This window comes from Eulemur rufifrons, chromosome 23 (genome assembly GCF_041146395.1).
Source record: "Eulemur rufifrons isolate Redbay chromosome 23, OSU_ERuf_1, whole genome shotgun sequence".
NCBI classification, from domain to species: Eukaryota; Metazoa; Chordata; class Mammalia; order Primates; family Lemuridae; genus Eulemur; species Eulemur rufifrons.
In genome coordinates this window covers 11,385,510-11,400,852 of record NC_091005.1, presented here as the reverse complement: position 1 = coordinate 11,400,852, position 15,343 = coordinate 11,385,510, and the positions used below count along the sequence as shown (strand labels likewise).

Below are 15,343 nucleotides of genomic sequence, written 5' to 3'. Positions count from 1 at the left end.
AAAATAAGATAACAACCATACTTCACAAGGTTCCTGCTAGGACTAAATGACAAAATGGGGAGGACTCTACGCAGGGGGCCTGGCCCACAGTTAGGGATCCCAAGTGTTTGCCATTATAGGTCTTATACGCCAAGGCAGGGGTGCGTGGAAAATGCTGTGGGGCCTTGAGATCTGGGCAGGCTTCTGGGAGGAGTCAGAGTGTGTGGGTGGTGGGTGCCTGGTGGAAGACGTAAGAAACCTCAGCAGTCCAGAGATGTGAAGGGGCTGGTGCTGCGGAGGGCAGGCCTCAATCAGTTCTCAGACTTTAGTGTCAGAATCACTGGGAACTTGTCTAACATGCATATTCCCAGGCCTACCCCAAAGGTTCTGATTCAGCAGGGCGGGGAGGGGGCAGGGGAGCACAGGTGGGGGCTGGTGAGGGGCAGGACTGCCTGAGTGGAGAGGAGATGGCTGGAGAAGGCTTTGTGAAGAAGGAGGTGCAGCATCCAGGCCTTGAAGGAGAAAGGATTTTGATCAGGGCAGGTGGATGTGGGCCTTCAGGTAGAGGAGACAGTACAAGACAACGCTTATGATCAGATTTGTTTTCCAGACAGTCTGGAAGGACGACAGGAAGGCTGTGATGCCTCTGAGTGGCCTTGAATGTCATACAAAAGGGTGTGGAGTTTATTTATTTAGGCTGAAGGCAAGAGAGGTCTGGATGTATTGGAGTACTTGTTGCCCTCACTGTTTGGGGCAGTACTGAAGTAGGGTGAGCAAGGTTTGGGATAGAGTGAAGGGAATGACCGTGGGTCTCATCTCTAGGCCCACTGAGACCCAGAGCCCCCATTTCATTTTCGATTGAGTCATGTTGGCAAGGAATAGGCGGCTGAGGGAGGGCTGGGGAAGGGGCAGGGAAGGGAGGCCCATTCCCATTTCATGATCTCAGTGGAAAAGGCTGCTGTGAGTAGATTCTGCTGCCAGGAGAGCCACAGAGATGGGCCCCATGAGTCACTGCTCAGTCCTGCAAGCTCAGCCCACAAGAGCCCGCTGTGGTCAGCCACCCCAGGCTGGCTCCACGCCTAGGCCCCCAATATTCCCTGTCAGGTCTCATTCTGTCCCCGTTTCTATCTGTACCTTTGCCATCCTGCAGCTGTGCATCCTGTAGCTCTCTAGTTCCTCTCTGTCTCCTTTTCAGGCTGAGCGTCTGAATCTGCCTCCATTCGTGATTCTGGTTTCCATCTGACTCATAGATGGGGAGCCTCAGGAGGGCAGGCATAGTGTGACCAGTCTTAGGCACTGCTAAGCATTTATTCTATGCCAAGCCCTGTGCTGGGTGCTGGAAGTACAGAAGTAGATAATATACAGTCTCAGTTTCCACAAAGTTTACAACACACACTCTCTGTGGAGAGGAAAACCAGGGCCTAGTCATGCCTCTATCTCAGTGTGGCTGCACCGTCCCTGAATTTGCCTGCTGTGCCCAGTGGTGCCAGGGTCAGCTGTAGCCTGTGGCTCAAGGCTCTTGTCTCTGGCACACAGAGTGGTATGTGTGCCTGACAGCAGGTCCCCCCAGCTCTTAGGGTTCCTGGCTGGTAGGTGGGAGTGGGCAGCAGAAGGGGAGGGAGGGAGCAGGAAGCAGTGACTCAGTGGGGGTGGCCCTGGGACAGAGCTGGGGAAGGAGCCAAGGTTGGATGATGCTCACTGAAGCTAGGAGGGTAGGAAGAGAGGTCCGGCTGGGGTTTAGCAATGGAGCAGTACAATTCCAAGGCTGCTCTCTCAGACCTGATACGGAGAAGGTTCCTCTGTAGCTGCCTGGGAGTCTAGACTCTGAGTGCTGCAATGGGTGGGAGATTGCTGTTGTTTCCACTGTGCCTGCTCTGATGCCCAGGTTCATGAAGGAGATGCCTGCCTTAGTTAGAGCCAGGGAAGCTATTGCCCCACTGCCCCAAGCCCCCAGGGACCAAGGGCCTGGGCATTATGTGGGGCTCCGTGCCTTCTCCTGGCCACATAGCCAACCTTCCCATAATCTTCCCATAAATTTTAGGGAGTGTCAGTCTGGGACCACATGCCCCGAGAGGACCCCAAACCTCGGAGCTACGCAAGTGGCTTTCATCAGTTCAGGATCCCCTGACTGAGGGTGAAATGAGGGGCAGGTCACCAACACATCCCAAGTGCTGGCAGTGAGCAGACATTTGACATATGGGGTCTTCCCTAGTCCTCACAGCAAACCCAGGAGAAAGGAATGACTTTCCTTTTTTACAGGTGAGGAAGGAGAGGTTCAAAGAGAAGAGAGTCCCTGGAACTCACTCCCCCAGCAGGTAAGTGGAGGAGTCAGGCCTGGGCTAGTCTCTGGCCCCAGAACCCCACCTAGGCACCAGCCTCCCTGGCTGGACTCTGTGGGAAGCGGGGTACGGAAGTGCTAGGGAGTGAAAGGGGTGGAGGGTCTGGGGGATTCTGGCAGGCCTGGCTCGGCCCCCACCCTCCAGCCCAGACAGCAGCCCCATCCTGTCTCAGGACCCTACGAACCGGCTCTAGGTGCCTGTGCCAAGGCAGCGCCTCCCTCCGTCGCAAAGGAGGCCTCCCCTGCGCGCATTCAGCAGCCGAAGCCCCCACCAACCCCGGCAGGCCTGCCCGCTCACTCACCCTCGCGCACCTACACGGCCTGCCCCCGGGGCACCGCTTCCGGCGCCGCTCGCCAGGCGGGAGTGGGCACCGTAGGACCGCCGGCCGTTGGTCGCTGCCCGGACCCGCGCACTGAGACGCCGAGGGTTGGGCGCGCAGTCCCCGGGCCCTTGGGGGATGGGGCTGAGGCGAGCCGTCTGGGCGTGTTGGGCGGCGGGCGGGGGCGCTGCGGAGCTGGAGTCTCGGCCTCCCAGCCGGCCGGGCCGTCTACCATCGGCCCCTGCGGGGCGGGCTGTGGCTGCGTCCTCCGGCCTCCAGGGGGCGGCGCGGCGCTCCGTCCTCGGCGGCGGGTCCTTCCGTCCCCCACGGCCAGGAGGCGGCGCCCCTGGACGCCGGGCGTGCGCGCGGTCCCTGCCGTCGAGGTCCCTTCGAGGGCTCCGGCTGCGAGGCCTCCGGGGCTTCACAATTCCCTGCGGCGCTTCCCGGGGTCGTGAGTCCAACCAGCGGGCGAGGGAGGGCGCGTGCCAGTCCCCGAGCCGAGCCTTGGCCGGGACAGGGAGCTTGAGCACGAGGCAGCCCCGTGCCACAGCGGCGAAAGCCCTATGTGAGGGCGTGTCCGAGGGTGGGGGCCCACCGGGCAAAAGCCCACAGGGGTACGACAGGGGGCCTGAGCAAAAAGGAGACCCCTGACCTTCCTCCCTCTCCAGGCCCGAACTACGTTGGCGGCAGCGCTTCCTGTGCCCTCACACCAAGACTGGCACCCCTCTCCTGCGGCCTAGTGCCTTGTGCCTGCATTGCCCACCGAGTCCCACCCAACCATCTTCAACCCAGTTTCTGGAAGAGTGGGGCCTCTGTTCATACCGAGGCCCAGCCCTTCTCCCACTTGCCCTGAGCAGGCCCACCGTTAGGAGGGGGTGATGGAAGGGCCCCTGGAGTATGGGGATGAGTCCCCAGACTCCGAGGGCCATGCCACAGATTGGAGATTTGCTGTGTGCAGTTTCAGGGATACCTGGGAGGAGGAGGAACCTGCTCCCCAGCTGCAGGTCAAGGACTCCAAACCTCCAAGTGCACCAGCAGGGGCAGCCCAGGGTGAAGGGCTACACAGCAGCCCTTTGTCCAGGGAGCTTCAATTACCCCCAGAACAGATGGCTTCAGATGGGTTGGGAGATGCCCAGAAGATTACATTAGGAGGCTCCTCAGTCCAGTCAAAGGAGCTGGCCCCCTCTGGAATGGAGAGTCTCCTGTGTCCCACGTCGTCCCACCTCAGCCTGGCACAGGGTGAGAATGACAGCTCAGGTATAGGCTTGGTAGGGGACCCAGATCCAAGCAGGGCAATTCTAGCCAGCTTGGGCCCTGGGGAGTTGGACAGTGACCCTGTGGACCTTGGAGACAATTTATCAGAGACGTCATCAAAGCTGCTGGAGGCAGGTAAGAGAGGCTGGGCTAGGGAAGTCTGGGAAGGAAATGAGGATGCCTGGAAATGGATGTTGAGACCTGGGGGCAGGGTGCGGGGGGTAGATCTCTGACTCTATTCAGGCTGAAGCCCAGGTCCAAGGAGGGGTTTCTGGGTAGGTGGTCCAATGCAGACCCAAGCCATTTCCCTTCCCAAGACCCCAGCGGATCCAGCCTCCCTAAGCCTACTGACCGTCTCCTGGCCCAGGACCTCACCTGGGAGCTGCTGGCCAGTGGCATGGCAACCTTGCCAGGTAGCCAGGAGGGTCTAGAGGTGGTGGAAGTGGGGTGGCCCGATGGGTGGGTATTCACTGCCTCCTCCCCACAGGGACTAGGGATATAGAAGGCCGAGCAGTACTGCTTCTGTGTGCCCACAGCCCAGCCTGGCTTCACCCCAAGTGTAGCAGCCGTGAATTCATCCGCCTCCTACTCTACCTGCGAAGCATCCCCAGGTTTGGGGGAGGAGGTTGGGGGATTGAGCCTGAGCCAGGAGATGTCAGGACCTGGGAATCAGATACTGAACTGAAGCTTACCCCTTTAGGCCCGAAGTACAGGCCCTGGGACTGACAGTGCTAGTTGATGCCCGAATTTGTTCCCCAAGCTCATCCCTCTTCTTGGGGCTCAGCCAACTACAAGTGAGTACAGGATTGTAGCTCCCCCTCATTCCTTTTGTGTAGAGTTGGGGGCAGGGCTGAGCTCAGATTCCTTGCAGGAAGCAGCCCCAGGGTCGGTGCACCAGGTGCTGCTAGTAGGAAAAATGCCAGAGGAGGTGCCTTCTGGCCTACAGGTACTGAGCCAATCTGGCTAGGGCTGGAGATGGGGTGCTTCCCCACCCAGGCCTGGGTCACAACACTGTCTTCTCCTGCAGCTGGACCAGCTGCCCTCTTATCAGAGCCTGCTGACCCACATCCCCACTGCGGGGTTGCCCACTTCACTGGGAGGATATCTGCCTTACTGTCATCAGGCCTGGCTGCATTTCCGGATGGTTAGTGCACCGGGTGGGGGTGAGGGGGTTATGTAGGCAACCTGGGCCTACAGAGGAGGCTTGAGCCCTGGCTTGAGCAGGGCAAAGCTGGCTGCAGTGGCCTGGAATCCAGGAGCCCTGGGACCAGCACTGCATGCTGCTCTGGTCATGCCTGTCTCTGCTCACAGCGTCTGGAAGCTCTACTGCAGAGCTGCCGAGAGGTTTGTGCCCTGCTCCAGGGGGCCATCGAGAGTATGAAGGCTGTGCCCCAGCCTGTGGAGTGTGGGGTGAGTCTCCCCTCCCAACACCTCCCGGAGTGCTCCCTGTCTCCCTCCTTCTGTCCCACGGCCACCTCCACTGCCTATCACTGTCAATCACAGGAAGTTGGTCAGCTGCTACGGCAGGCACGGGTCCTGATGCAGCAGGTGCTAGACTCACCACGGCTGGCATGGCTACAATGCCAGGGGGGCATGGAGCTGGCGCGGCTGAAGCAGGAGGTCCCGGAGGTGATCCTGAGTCCAGACTACAGGTAGGCGCGAGCCCAGCTCCCAGATCTTGGCCCAGCCCAACCCACCAGATCCCGTGCCAGGGACTCAGCTGGCTGGTTCAGCACCAGAATAGGGTGGAGTGGAGCAAGAGGACTGGCAGGAGCCCTAAGACCATGTACCCTGTACCAGGCCAGCAGTGGACAAGGCTGGTGAGCTGTATGGCCGTGTGGACGGACTGCTGCATCAACTGACCCTTCAGAGCAACCAGCGAGTACAGGCTCTAGAGTTGGTTCAGATGATGGAAGCCCAGGAGGGCAGGCTGCACCAGGTGGGAACTACTTGCCCAGAGTGAGTTCTGCCCCTGATCTCAAGTGTGACCCCCACCCACAGCAGCCTCCTCACCTTTCCCTGCTTGTGCCCCTCCAGATTGAAGTGTGGCTGCGGCAGGTGGGCTGGCCAGCACTGGAGGAGCCAGAGGAGCCGTCGCTGGACATGCTGCTCCAGGCCCAAGGCCCTTTTCAGGAGCTGGACCAGGTTGCCCAAGTAAGTTTGGTCACTTGTTCAGGTATTAGGGACTTGGGAATGCAGGAGGGAGTGAAAGCAAATCAGTTCCTTGCTGTCATGGAACTATTAGTCCAGCAGAGGAAATCATTTGTAATCAAGCACAGTCATATATTTGATTGCAAACTGAGGCAAGAACTCTGGACAGAAGCAACACAAGTGATTCTACCTGAGGGTATAACGAAGACCTGATCCAGCAGGGTGTTGGGGAAGCTTTTTGGGGTTGATATTTGAGCTGAAGGATAAGTTGGGGTCAACTAGGCAGAAGAAGTTGGGGATGGGGGTCATTCCAGGCACATGGAAGCAGCACATGGAAAGTGCCTGTGGCAGGAGGGGACATGGTGCACCTGAGGAGACAGAAGATCCAGTGAAGTTGAAATGCAGAGAGGAAGAGGGACATTAGGGTGAGATGAAGTGACATGAGGCTGGAAGACTGGTCAGTGGCAAGATCACTGGGCCCTGTAGCAGTGTAAAATTTAAGCAGGATCTTTCTCCAAGGTCTATGCGAAAAATAGAAAAAATAAATAAATAAAATAAAATTTAAGCAGGAGTCTCAAAGATCTGTATTCTAGAAAGATTAGTTTCTGAGTAGACAGTGACTTGGAGGGTGGACATGGAGCATCCAGTGAAGAGGTAGTTGCACTAGTCTGGGTGGGAAATGATGCTTTCTTTGGCCAGGATGGTGGCAGGGGAGACGGGTTTGAGAGATTGATGGATTTGATGGTGGATCTATGTGGGAGGGTGAAGGAGAGGGAGGTTGTAAGGATAAATGTTCCCAGAAAGAGGGACTAGGAGATGAGGACATTTAGGGGGGAAGCACATTCATGTGTCCAGTCTTGGGTGTGCTTCTAAGCTGGCTGTGAGGGAGGAGAGAAAGGCCCTTGGGTGTTGGGCCTGGAGCTCAGAGGAGAGGTCTGGCTGGGGAGGGTCACTTTGTGGGCATGGGTGTGTGGATGACATTTGAAGTTGCTTTCATAAGCTTGCCTGGGAGAGAGCGCACTGTCTCAGGAGCCCCCCATGCTTAATGGCCCAGGCAAGGCAAGGGGAGCGGGCGATGGTGGGGGGACCTACTGGAGAACGACAGGGAGGAGTCAGGGATGCCCAGGAGAGAGCGGGCTGAGTGCTGTTGAGAGGTGGAGTCAGTGAGGCCTGGGAAGTACTGGGGACAGGAGCAGAGGTGGGGCTGGAGTGGGCTGGTGCGGAGTGAAGACTGGTAGTGGTGAGGATGGACAATTCCTCCAGGATGTTGGCTGAGGGAGGAGAGTGGATGCAGGTAGCGCCTGGAGGGGATGGGGAAACTCTTCCACCACTGGAGAGACCTGGTGATGACATGTCAGTGGGAAAGATCTGGGTTTGGGCTGGACCATTAGGCCTGGGCTGGCTGAGCCCAGTCTCTGTCTCTCCAGGAGCAGGTCAGGCAAGGGGAGAAGTTTCTGCAGCCGCTGGCTGGCTGGGGGGCAGCCGACTTGGGCCCCTGTGGAGCGCGATTTCTGGCCCTGCGAGCCCAGCTGACTGAATTCTCTAGGGCTTTGGCCCAGCGGCGCCAGAGGCTGGCAGATGCTGAGAAGCTGTTTCAGTTCTTCAAGCAGGTGGGTGAGGATCCTGTCCCTGCCTCCAGGTGGTCCATGGGACCAGAGGGGTGGCTGCCTCAGCTCCACCACAGCCTGAGCTCTTCCTGGTCATGCCACATGTTCTCTTTCCTTCTCTTTAGTCTGACCCCAAAAATCCAGCCACTGGGGATGTGGCCTGAGGCCAGCATCCTGTGGGATGGGGAGCAGGTAGAGGAGCAGAAGGCTGGGCGGTCGTGGTGGGGTCTTCCTCTAACAACTGTCTGGCCCTGGTGTTGCAGGCCTCAACATGGGCTGAGGAGGGGCAGCGGGTGTTGGCAGAGCTGGAGCAGGAGCGCCCAGGGGCTGTGCTGCAGCGGCTGCAGCTGCACTGGACAAAGCACCCTGACCTGCCTCCTGCACACTTCCGAAAGATGTGGGCTCTGGCCACAGGGCTGGGCTCAGAGGGCATCCGCCAGGAGTGCCGCTGGGCCTGGGCGCAGTGCCAGGACACCTGGCTGGCCCTGGATCAGAAGCTAGAGGCTGCCTTGAAGCCACCATCAGTGGGTAGCACAGCTAGCCTGTGTGTCAGCCGGGTCCCCAGTGTACCTGCCCCACCTCCCCTGAGGAAGGCCTATAGCTTTGATCGGAATCTGGGGAAGAGTCTCAGCAAACCTACCCATCACTGCCACCATGCGGCCATTGTCACTGCCTGCCATGGACCAGAGGCTGGAGGAGGTGCCCAGCCCCAGCTATCCCCTCCTGTGCCTCCACTAGGCAGCTCTGACCCCAGGAATCCCAGCAGGTACAGGCAGTGGGCAGGGAGGGGAGGGCAGTGGGGGTAGATGTCTTGGCTCCTGACTCCAGCTACCTGGTAGGCTACAGCTGGTGCTGGCAGAGATGGTGGCTACCGAGCGGGAGTATGTCCGGGCCCTCGACTACACCATGGACAACTACTTCCCTGAGCTGGATCGCCCTGATGTGCCCCAGGGCCTCCGCGGCCAGCGTACCCACCTCTTTGGCAACTTGGAGAAGCTGCGTGACTTCCATTGCCATTTCTTCCTGCGTGAGCTGGAGGCTTGCACCCGGCACCCACTCCGAGTGGCCTATGCCTTCCTGCGCCACGTAAGCCCCACAGGCCACATGGCTTCCAGCTGATTCTGCCACACTCCCCAAGGAGCACTAGCACGTGCTTGGTGCCGGGCCCTGTGCTGGGTACAGCTATGAGCAAGACTGACAAGGTCCCTGCATTTCAGGGTGCTCTTAGTTCAGTAGAGGAGACATAAGAGTGAAAAAGATACTTTTAGATTACAGTTGGAGCTGGGAGAAAAATAGGCAAGATAGATGCTTGTGAGTTACTGGCAAGGCAGGGCTTTCCACCTTTAGGGAGCTGTTACAGAAGGCCCCTGAGGAGCTCACATTTGCAATGAGACTGAGGGGAGGAGCTGGAGTAACAGTGTTCCACCCCGAAGAAAGAGCAAGTGCAAAGCCACGTGGCAGGAAAGAGGCCTGGTGGTTAAGGAAGTGAGCAAGGACATGGCTGAGTGTAGTGAGCAAGAGAAGGGCAGTCCGAGGTGAGGTGAGACCAGAGAGATGTTCTCAGAGCTGTGAGGGGAGCAGAGCTGAATGCAGAGGCTCAATTGGAGGGTAGCAAACTTATTCCCCAGAGGGCCTGTGGCCACACCCCCTCAGTACAGGGCCTGTTCTTGCCGTATCACCCCTTGTTCAAAGCAGGGCAGGTTGGATCTGTTGGGGGAGGCCTCCTTGGGGAGTCATCTGGTGGCATTTTGGTCCTTTCAAGCTGAGGGTAGTCTGGCCCAGGGGGGCCAGCCTTTGGGAGCTGGCCCCCTTGCACCTGGGCTGAGCCACATGTCCTTGTAGAGGGTGCAGTTTGGGATGTATGCGCTCTACAGCAAGAACAAACCTCGCTCTGACGCCCTGATGTCCAGCTATGGTCATGCCTTCTTCAAGGTGAGCCTGAGACTGTGGAGGAGTAGAGGCATGGGGGCAGTACCCTGAAACCACTCAGTGGTCTCCCACCCACCTGGCAGGACAAGCAGCAAGCACTGGGGGACCACCTGGACCTGGCCTCCTACCTGCTGAAGCCCATCCAGCGCATGAGCAAGTATGCGCTGCTGCTTCAGGAGCTGGCACGGGCCTGCGGGGGTTCCACACAGGAGCTGAATGCCCTGCAGGCAGCCCAGAGCCTCGTGCACTTCCAGCTGCGACACGGCAATGACCTGTTAGCCATGGACGCCATCCAGGGCTGTGATGTGAGTCATCCCAGGCTGCAGTGGGTGGGGACAGTAGGTGTGGAAGAAGGGGGCAGAAGAGGCTGGGCACCCACCGGGCCCCAACTTTGCAGGTCAACCTCAAGGAACAGGGGCAACTGGTGCGACAGGATGAGTTCATGGTGCGCACTGGGCGCCACAAGTCCCTACGCCGTGTTTTCCTTTTTGAGGAGCTGCTGCTTTTCAGCAAGCCTCGCCGTGGGCCTGCAGGTGTTGACACATTTGCCTACAAGCGTTCCTTCAAGGTAGGCCCAGCTGACCCTGGCCCCTGCCCCTTCCTTCCACCCTCCCCCCCCCCCATACTTCAGCAAGCCCCTCTCTCCCGCCACACAGATGGCAGACCTTGGCCTCACCGAGTGCTGTGGGGACAGCAATCTGCGCTTTGAGATATGGTTCCGTCGTCGCAAGGCCAGGGACACCTTTGTTCTGCAGGCCTCCAGCTTGGCCACCAAGCAGTCCTGGACGGCTGACATCTCCCGCCTGCTCTGGCGGCAGGCTGTCCACAACAAAGGTGGGTCTCTGCCCCCTACTTCACCCCACACTTCCCTACCCGAAGAGCTTATGTTGTCCCACCGGAGCCCAGGGAGGGCCTAGGGACCTGGAAAAGCTTGCCAAGAGGGGAGGAGGCGCAGCAGCAGCCAGTGCAGAGGAAGAAACTTCAGAGTCAGGCAGTCCTGCTGTCACTGTCTCTGACTTTGGCCGCAACATTAACCTCTCTGAGTATCAGGGGCCTCATCTCTAAAAGGGGCATTAGGACAGCTGCCCCACAGGATTATTTGCTCAGTGCCCAGGACAGTTAATCTGCTGGATGTGGGTATACAGGAAAGACTTATTATTGGGGAGTTATATAGAGGACCAAGGACAAGGCTAATGTCCAAAGGGGCCCTGCTCATGCCCATTCTCCATCCAGAGGTGCGTATGGCTGAGATGGTGTCCATGGGTGTTGGGAACAAGGCCTTCCAGGACATTGCCCCCAGCGAGGAAGCTATCAACGACCGCACCATCAACTACGTCCTAAAGTGCCGAGGTAGCAGTCAGGCTACAGGGGGTGTGGGTGAGGACAGCTGTATGGGAGGCACTGTGGACCTCTGCCATCCCTGGCCTGTGCTCCCATCGGGGTCTTGGGCCAGGCCAGGCTCTGGCCTGTCCCAACCTGACCCTCTCTCTTATGCAGAAGTTCGCTCTCGGGCCTCCATTGCTGTGGCCCCGCTTGACTATGACAGCCCCTACCTGGGGGCCTCAAGCTCCCTTCCTGGAGACCCTGCCTCTTGCTCTGTTCTGGGGTCCCTCAACCTGCACCTATATAGAGACCCAGTTCTTCTGAATCTCCGCGGGCCCCTGTATCCTCCCAACTTCCCAGAGGAAGCAGCGCTGGAGGCTGAGGCGGAGCTGGGCAGCCAGCCCTCTCTGAGTATGTCTGGGCTTAGCCAGAGGCAGGAGGGCATGGCTTGGGGTCTGGGCCTCCCCTGCTGACAGCTTACCCATTCTTCCTCCTTAGCTCCTGAGGACTCAGAGGTCTCATCCCAATGCCCATCAGCCAGTGGCTCCAGTGGCTCTGACAGTAGCTGTGTGTCAGGGCAGGCCCTGGGCAGGGGCCTCGAGGACTTGTCCTATGTGAGTGCCATCTTGCCCTATACTCACCAGCCCCTCCCCAGCCTGCCTTTCCTTTAGGCAGAGCTGGGGGTGGGCAGGCAAGAGCTATTCTCCAGAGACCTCCCTAGACTCAGAGCTAGGGAAACAGGTATTCATGCCTAGCCTGGCACCGCAGGTCTGAGCCCAGGCTCGAAGACAAGCTGTGGATCCAGCAGCCTGTAGCTCCAAGCAGTAACACCTCTCTGGATCTGCCATGACCAGGGCATGGCTGGCACCTGGGCCATCTCCAGCGCACACGGACAGCCCTGTTGACTACCCTTTCTGATATCTATAGCCATTGGACAAACTGGAATGGGCCCCCCTCCCCAGGGGAGTCTGGCTACAAAGCCTGAATGAGCATCCTGATCCGAGGCTCCTGGCGCCATGTCCCCTTCTGTTCCCTCTCCGGCTCCCACCCTAGTTGTGGGTTAAGAATAGAATAGGTAGAGAGCGGGCATTTGTATGCTCAAGGCTGGTGGGGCACCATATGGTTTTGGGAGTGACTAGGCTTCCCCCACCATTCAGGAGGAACACAGGTGGGCTCCCAGCAGCTGCTCCTCAGTCCCTGGTCTTAAAGCTGATGTCTTGAACCATAGGAGCTGGCCCACTCCTTTTCTGCCCTTACCCTTACCTGTCCTGGCCCCCCAAGGCCCAGCCCCTTTTTTTCCTGGAGCAATTTGGTTATTATGACTTGATGCCTTTTGAATAGTTTTCAAGAGAGTTGTCTAAAATTATCTCACTGGTTGTTAAACCTTCGGTGTCTCAGAGAAGGAGTCTAGGCTTTTGACTTGTGATTTATTCTTTTATTTGTTTATAATAAAAAAAATAGACTTTATATGTATCCTTGGGTGGGCACACACATTCTGGGTATATCCACAGTTAAAATGAGCCTTGGTGGGTGGGGGCATGCGGGGCCGTGTCTCTGGGCACCCTAGCCTTCTTGTAAGTACTTGCCCAGGATAGAGTAAGAGACAGACCTAGATAGGCCCCTCTGGATGAGCAGGTCCATGCAGCGGCCGTATTTCCTGGCGAAAGGCAATGTGAGCTGGAAGGAGATGCTGGTCTTACTTTTGATTTCCTAGCCAGTTGCCTACTCCAGCTCCATGGGGGTCAGAGTGGGGGTCTCCCATCTGGGCAGGGGCAGGGACAGGGCAAGCCCTATTATTAGGGACCTTTGATGATCTAGGGCTCAGTTCAGCCCAAAGGACATCTCACAGGCCTGTGGCTAGGAGTGGCTATAGGAAACTGAGTAGAATGACTAGAAGATCAAAAATATATGTTTCCTGATACTGGTTGTCTACTTTCTTTTCTTTTCTTTCTTTTTTTTTTTTTTTTTTGAGACAGGGTCTTATTCTGTTGCCCTGGCTAGAGTGCAGTGGCATCATTGTAGCTCACAGCAACCTCAAACTCCTGGGCTCAAGCGATCTTCCTGCCTCAGCCTCCCAAGTAGCTGGGACTATAGGCACATGCCACCATGCCCAGCTAATTTGTTTCTATTTTTTATAAAGATAGGGTCTCACTCTTGCTCAGGCTGGTCTCAAACTCCTGACCTCAAGCGATCCTCCCACCTCGGCCTCCCAAAGTGTTAGGATTACAGGCGTGAGCCACTGCACCTGGCCCTGGTTTTCTACTTACCAGCCATAGATGCTGACTTCAACTTTACAAATGACAGGTAAGCCAGAGGCCTAATAGTAATTGGGTACTAGTGTGCTTATGATGAATGGTATTATAATAATACACTTGATTATGGAAATATCAGATTAATGAGAAATTAGCTAAATCTTTCCCACCTACAATGCTAAGATTATTTTAAGGATGATCATTCCCTTACCCTTATTGAACATTTTTTTTTAAAGAATGCTTTAAAACAGTTTAAATATGAAAGAAATGTACAAAAATGGTTCTATCATGGCTAAGTAGGTGAAGTTGGTATCATTGGTTGAAAAGGTCTAACTCCCATATAAGCCAAAGCTCGGGCTCATATGATATTCTTCCCCAAGTGTGGCCAGGGTTATTAGTGATGAAGGTACAGTTGGGATCACTGGAATGATAAAAAACAGTGGATCGAGTACTGCTTTTCGACTACTCTGAATTGGTTAATTTCAGCCATCATTTCTCCCCTCCCTGGGTCCAGAGACCAGTGGCCTAGCTGCCTGCCTAGCCTTTTGGGCAGCACTGGCCTGGCCCTGGTACAGCAAGACATGGTGTCCGTCTGAGGCATCCACAGGGTCTCCATTCCCAGGGGGTACAGGTGACCCTCACCTCCACCCAGCTGTACAGGCGCTCCTGGGTGTGCCGGTCATCCTTGAAGCCGCTGATGGCCAGTAAATCCACCACAAACTGCTTGGGGCTGATGTGCAGGGTCTGCCAGGAGAGCCCATGGTCAGGCAGGGCAGGGCGGCTCCTAGGCCCTCAGTGAGATGCAGAGCAGGGACTTCCCTGGGCCTGTAGAGCCACAGGAGTTGGGGGCAGGTACTGTCACTCCAAATCTGCCCCTTGGCCAAGGTGAAACTGCCCTGCCTTCCTGTTCCTGCCTTTCCTGCCCTACTTCTGCCCTTGACCTCTTCCCCTCACACCCCCCACCCCTATTTTGGCTTGCTTCCTCTTGTCTTGCACCACTTACTGCAGGAGCAGGGAACAGGTGGAGAAGGTACAGGGTGCCCCAGGGCCTGGGGCCTATCATACATACCCACAGCCGGTTGGCCAGGGAGACCACCTTGGCTGTGATAGCTTTGGGGTCCTTTTGCCTGATGGAATCCAGGATGATGTCTGTCAGGAAGCGGTGACATTTCTGTGCATAAAACATCTCTTCCCAGGACAGAGAGAAACTCAGGAAAGTCACCTCTGTGGGGGAGGGAGAGTGGATATGGCCACATTGGCCCATAGCTAGGGCCTTAGAGACAGCCTGGAGAAAGAGGGGAGGTGTAGGGCTCCCAAGGGACACTGTCTGCCTGAAGTACCCTGGGTGGGGGCTCAGGCATCTCCACAAGGTATGTATGGCTCCAGAGTCTCACCTCGGGCCTGGGGGCTGGTTTTGGGTGGTGTAAGTCCGAGGTGCTCCATATGTGTGGTGTAGATGATGCTGTCTTCAAAGAACATGCAGGAGCCATCGCTGCCCACCACCGGGGGGTGAGTCACTTTGAGGATGACCCCTGGGCTGTCCACCTCACTGGCCTCAGGCAGAGGCTTCTCAGGGGCTGGGCTTTCTGTGAAAACAACATGGGGAAGGGCTCTCCTTAAGCCACCTCAGAGCCCAAGCAGACGGGGGCGGCTCTGGTGATAGACCAGTACAGTCTTGTTACCCCAACCTTCCAGCAGCTGCTGCCTCTAGGTTCTCAGAAGTGACACGCTGGACTGGCAGGGGCCTGTCCTGGCCTATTCTCTTTTCATTGCTCTGGCATCATTACAAGCCAAGTCCGGATTTTGAAACTCCCAAGAACTCTCCAAATTCCTTTGCTAAACTAAGACTGGTATCAAATAGGGCCAATAATAACGCAGTTGGGGACCGGAAAGCTTTATAAAATTGTAAAATGAGAGGAACTATTGGGGCCAGCTTTTGATGCATGCTCATTCTGGAAGAGTGGACATTTGTTACCCCAAAGCTTGACAGACCTTCTTAGGGCTTTCAGGCCCAGTCCAGGAAGGCCCTTTCAAGCAGGGCCTGAGCCACTAAAAGGGAAGGTGACAGAATACAGAATAGGAAGGAGTTGGAGGGAGCAGAAGAAACAGCCTGGTGTGGCAGTTCTCAGCATACTTCCTGGGGCCGCCTCCCCTCTGCCTGGCCACACATGCACTCTCTCATCAGCCCAG

At 56.9% G+C, this 15,343-nt stretch overlaps 2 protein-coding genes across 3 annotated transcripts in view; one reads left to right on the top strand and one right to left on the bottom strand.

Annotated features, from left to right (window-relative positions):
* The first annotated feature begins 1,672 nt into the window (after positions 1 to 1,672).
* PLEKHG4 (pleckstrin homology and RhoGEF domain containing G4) lies at positions 1,673 to 12,374 on the top strand. Of its 2 annotated transcripts, XM_069497914.1 has the most exons (23): positions 1,673 to 1,780; positions 2,239 to 2,294; positions 3,306 to 4,026; positions 4,209 to 4,304; positions 4,379 to 4,502; positions 4,592 to 4,685; positions 4,763 to 4,837; positions 4,919 to 5,035; positions 5,203 to 5,301; positions 5,395 to 5,543; positions 5,692 to 5,830; positions 5,929 to 6,045; positions 7,470 to 7,652; positions 7,913 to 8,415; positions 8,489 to 8,735; positions 9,492 to 9,581; positions 9,662 to 9,883; positions 9,976 to 10,146; positions 10,235 to 10,412; positions 10,812 to 10,928; positions 11,076 to 11,312; positions 11,400 to 11,515; positions 11,670 to 12,374. In XM_069497914.1, exons 3-23 carry the CDS (start codon positions 3,516 to 3,518, stop codon positions 11,673 to 11,675), a joined length of 3,591 nt encoding a protein of 1,196 aa, XP_069354015.1. In that variant the 5' UTR covers positions 1,673 to 1,780; positions 2,239 to 2,294; positions 3,306 to 3,515; the 3' UTR covers positions 11,676 to 12,374. The 2 variants fall into 2 exon arrangements, with proteins under 2 accessions (XP_069354015.1, XP_069354016.1); XM_069497915.1 differs by lacking the exons at positions 1,673 to 1,780; positions 2,239 to 2,294 and adding an exon at positions 2,618 to 2,744.
* Positions 12,323 to 15,343, bottom strand: part of KCTD19 (potassium channel tetramerization domain containing 19) — a 30,178-nt gene continuing 27,157 nt past the window's right edge. Inside the window, exons 13-16 of the mRNA XM_069497916.1 lie at positions 14,548 to 14,739; positions 14,223 to 14,377; positions 13,796 to 13,897; positions 12,323 to 12,578 (exon numbers count right to left, since the gene is read on the bottom strand). Of these exons, the coding sequence (XP_069354017.1) occupies positions 12,465 to 12,578; positions 13,796 to 13,897; positions 14,223 to 14,377; positions 14,548 to 14,739 (563 nt within the window). The 3' untranslated portion in view covers positions 12,323 to 12,464. The remainder of the gene's footprint in view (positions 12,579 to 13,795; positions 13,898 to 14,222; positions 14,378 to 14,547; positions 14,740 to 15,343) is intronic.